Raw genomic sequence first — 4,053 nt, forward strand, 5'->3', positions numbered from 1 at the left:
ATAATCCTCTATATATAATCATATAATGGTTCACAGTCTGAGTACCTGAAGAGTATTTACACTTACACACACACACACACACACACACACACAATAATATTTTAGTTCATAATCGGAGGAATGCCTAGAGTGGACACAGTACAGAGCATGAATTAAGGAATAAGCAGCTTATAGTCAGAGGAACGCCTAGAGCAGACACAGTGCAGAGCATGATTTAAGGGAAAACAGTTAAACCAGGACAAGAATCCATGGCCCAGGCAGCAGTGTTCAGTATCGTAAAGATACCCGCAGTATGGCAGGCTTGCGGCGAGAGCCACTCCTCCTGATAAAGGAGTTGTAGGACCTTGCTCCAGTTCTTGTGGAAGGCTGCCCTCAGACCGGCAATCCACCTTGGTAACTGTGAACTTTATCAATCAGCTCCTGCTACTGTGCTGCTCGAAAAGCATCTTCCCATAGAACTCATTGGAAGCTGCCAGCAGGTGGCGGTAACCCTGACAGCTCTGTTACAACTGTGTGACTTAAAGCATCCCCCCCATAAACCTTAGAAGTAGTTTGCCCATAGACAGAAGTATTGCACACTGCACCCTCTCACTGCGCAGGGCCCACCTTCTAGCCTCGGTGACCTAATGGGGATGAACCCCTTGTTTTATTGCTCACGACCCTATCACTATCCTTAAAGATGATTTCACTCACTGCCCTGCCTCCTAACCTATACACAATAAATACTCACGCTTCTGGACATTCGGGGGCCTCGCCTGACTCTGCTCATATGTGGCGTGGCCCCTCGAGCCCAGCTGCAATTTCCTTGTACTTCTGTGTCCTGTCTCTTTATTTCTCGGGTCCTGCGCCTCAGCACAGCATAAGGCACACCCCACAACCCTGGGGGCCTTCAGCCCTACAATACACTACTACAGGGAGTATAAAGCAGAACGACTTTGGAAAAGCACTTGGCATTCTTTTTTTTTTTTTTTTTTTTTTGAGATGGAGTCTCACTCTGTCACCAGGCTGGCGTGCAGTGGCGAGATCTCGGCTCACTGCAACCTACACGTCCCGGGATCAATCGATTCTCCTGCCTCAGCCTCCCAAGTAGCTGGGCCTAAGGTCGTGCACCAGCAGGCCCAGCTGATTTTTTGTATTTTTAGTAGAGACAGGGTTTCACCATGTTGGGGCCAGGATGGTCACGATCTCTTGACCTCGTGATCCACCCGCCTAGACCTTCCGAAGTGCTGGGATTACAGGCGTGAGCCGCTACACCCAGCCGGCAGTTGGATTCTTTAGCAAAGCTGAAGACCGGAGACACTCACCTCCACACCGCACACCACTGCCCCGGCACACACGGACAAGAGTGTCAGCACGAACCCTGACAGTCCCAAACTCAACTCACCCAGGTGTGTGTCCGCAGAGAACAGATAAACTGCAGACTAATCATTCAGTAAACAAAAACCCTAAGGACCAATAAAGTAAAGTGCCTACAGCTCCACGTAACAAAGATGTGGGTCACATCATGTGAAACGAAAGGTACACGATACAGGATTATCCTCAAGAGGTACTATTCAAACAGGTTAGCAAGGTATTGTCAGACTGCATATAGGTGGTAAAATATAAAGAAAAAGCAAGGGCCGGGCGCAGTGGCTCACGCCTGTAATCCCAGCACTTTGGGAGGCTGAGGCGGGTGGATCATGAGGTCGAGGGATCGAGACCATCCTGGTCAACATGGTGAAACCCCGTCTCTAATAAAAATACAAAAAAATTAGCTGGGCATGGTGGTGCGTGCCTGTAATCCCAGCTACTCAGGAGGCTGAGGCAGGAGAATTGCCTGAACCCAGGAGGCGGAGGTTGCGGTGAGCCGAGATCGCGCCATTGCACTCCAGCCTGGGTAACAAGAGCGAAACTCCGTCTCCAAAAAAAAAAAAAAAAGCAAGGACATTTCTGTAAGTCAAGACAATGATAATTAAAAGGGAGGGAGAGGGTTATGAGCAGTTAGGGGCAACCTTCAGCTTGGTCATGGGGAAAGTATATTTATTTGTTTATTTAGAGACAGAGTCTTGCTCTGTTGCCCAGGCTGGAGTGCAATGGCACAACCTCCACCTCCTGGATTCAAGAGATTCTCCTGCCTCAGCCTCCCAAATAGCTGGGAGTATGAGCACTCACCACCATGCCCTGCTAAGTTTTGTATTTTTAGTAGAGGCGGGTTTTACCATGTTGGCCACGCTGGTCTCAAACTCCTGGCTTCAGGTATTACACCCCCCACCCCGACCCGCCTTGACCTCCCAAAATGCTGGCATTAGAGGGGTGAGCCACCGCCCCCAACCTACTTACTTTCTCACAATTATTCTCAGCTGGGTGAGATGACGCACACCTGCAATCCCAGCAATTTGAGAGGCTGCGGAAGGGGATCACTTGAGCCCAGGAGTTCAACGCCAGCCTGGGCAACATAGCAAGATCCCTTCTCTTGATAAAAGTATTATTTTCTCAAATTGTACGTCTTACGGGATTTTCTGCATCAATATAACCCACCTAAATACTTAAAGACGATGCGTACGGGGGGAAAAAACGCCTATTCAGTCACTGGCAAGGTTATGAAGGAATACTCGACATTTGCCGACTGACTTCGCAAATTTCAGAGTTAAGAGCCTGAGCAACATTTTAAGAAATTACTGATCATCAAGGACGTGATAGGAAAGCCCTGAGCGGCGAGGCCAGGGCCTCCCGCGAACTTTCCAGAAACCTGCTGCTGCCGAACCCACGCCACGGACGCCCCGCGTCTCCAGGCCCGCGCCGGCGGCGCCGAACGCTACCTTCTATTAAACACGGGCTCGTGGGTTACCGCGAACGCCAAACCGCTTCGTCATTTTTTCCCCCATAAACTGAGTCCCTAAAAAAACAGAACAGTTCCGTTCCGGGAGGCTCCAGTTCCCCGAACACAGCAGGACTTTGATTCTAACGCGTGGGCTGCGGGCGCCTCGGGTCTCTGAAGTGACCGGGGGGCAACGCCATCAGCCAGTGCCCGGGTTCGAGCCCACGCTAACGGAGGGCCCCGCGGCCCGAGGTGCCGCCCCCGGGAGCGGGCAGGAGCTCCGGGGTCCTCGGGCCGCGGACGCGGGAGCCCCGGCTCGCCCCAGACCTTCCCCTCCCGGGTCCCGGCGCGCCGCGTCTCACCCGCCGCCCAGCCGCCTCAGCGTCAGCAGGCCCGGCCGCCCGCCGCAGCGCCACATGGCGTCAGACCTGCACTGGCTTCGCCAGGGAGCCCACTTCACCCGACGCAGGCGCGGGGCGGGGCTCGCGGTGCCGGCCACCACTCCTATTGGTCAGCGTGGACGGCGACGCCCTCTGCGATAGGCTGCAGGGGAAAAGGGCGGCCACCCCTGTTACAGGGAGGGAAGGAGGGCGGGAAGGAGGAAGGTGAGCAGGGAGGAGGGCGGAAGGGGCGGGGCCGGCGGGCCGAAGGAGGCGGGCCGAGGCGAGGGGCGTGGTTCGCGTTAGAAAGGGGCGGGGTGCGGCCAGGAGAAGGATGGGCGCAGATGATAGGAGGGGGACGTGGGCACAGAGGACAGTGGGGCGTGGCGGGAGACGTGCCTCTGCCGATTGGGTGGGGCCTGGTCGAGGGAGGGGCTGCGCAGGTGAAGAGGGGCGTGCTATGTTGGGCGGGGCTGTGCAAGTGAGGGGTGGGGCTTAGTGAGCGGTGGCTCTTTGTAGGTGAAGAGTGAAACCTAGTGGGAGAGGGGCTTGTAGGGGAGCTGAGCCTTGGGGGCGGGGCTTGCAGGTAATGGGGTGGAGCCTAGTGGGCGGCGCTGCCGGTGCAGTGGGCCTTGGGGGCGGGGCTTGCAGGCGATGGCGTGGTGCCTAGTGGAGAGGCTGGGGTGGGCTTTGGAGGAAGCCTGCACCAAGTCTGACCTTCCCAGTTTCTCAGAGCCTCTCTTCCTCCCTTCACCTGCTCCCTCTATTTTTCTCTTATATCACGAATACAAACAGACTCAAATCTCCTCTGCCTCCTAACGGGCTCTGAAAAAAAAATGCTAAATAAACAGCTGCAGTGCTTGAACAAACTAAGGC

General features: G+C 54.7%; 1 protein-coding gene across 1 annotated transcript in view; it reads right to left on the minus strand.

Moving 5' to 3' along the window:
• Window positions 1-3,434, minus strand: part of PITRM1 (pitrilysin metallopeptidase 1) — a 46,710-nt gene extending 43,276 nt beyond the window's left edge. Inside the window, exon 1 of the mRNA XM_017516396.2 lies at window positions 3,160-3,434. Coding sequence (XP_017371885.1) covers window positions 3,160-3,215 — 56 coding nt within the window. The 5' untranslated portion in view covers window positions 3,216-3,434. The remainder of the gene's footprint in view (window positions 1-3,159) is intronic.
• Window positions 3,435-4,053: the final 619 nt, after the last annotated feature.

This window comes from Cebus imitator, unplaced genomic scaffold (genome assembly GCF_001604975.1).
Source record: "Cebus imitator isolate Cc_AM_T3 unplaced genomic scaffold, Cebus_imitator-1.0 Scaffold583, whole genome shotgun sequence".
Classification (NCBI taxonomy): domain Eukaryota; kingdom Metazoa; phylum Chordata; class Mammalia; order Primates; family Cebidae; genus Cebus; species Cebus imitator.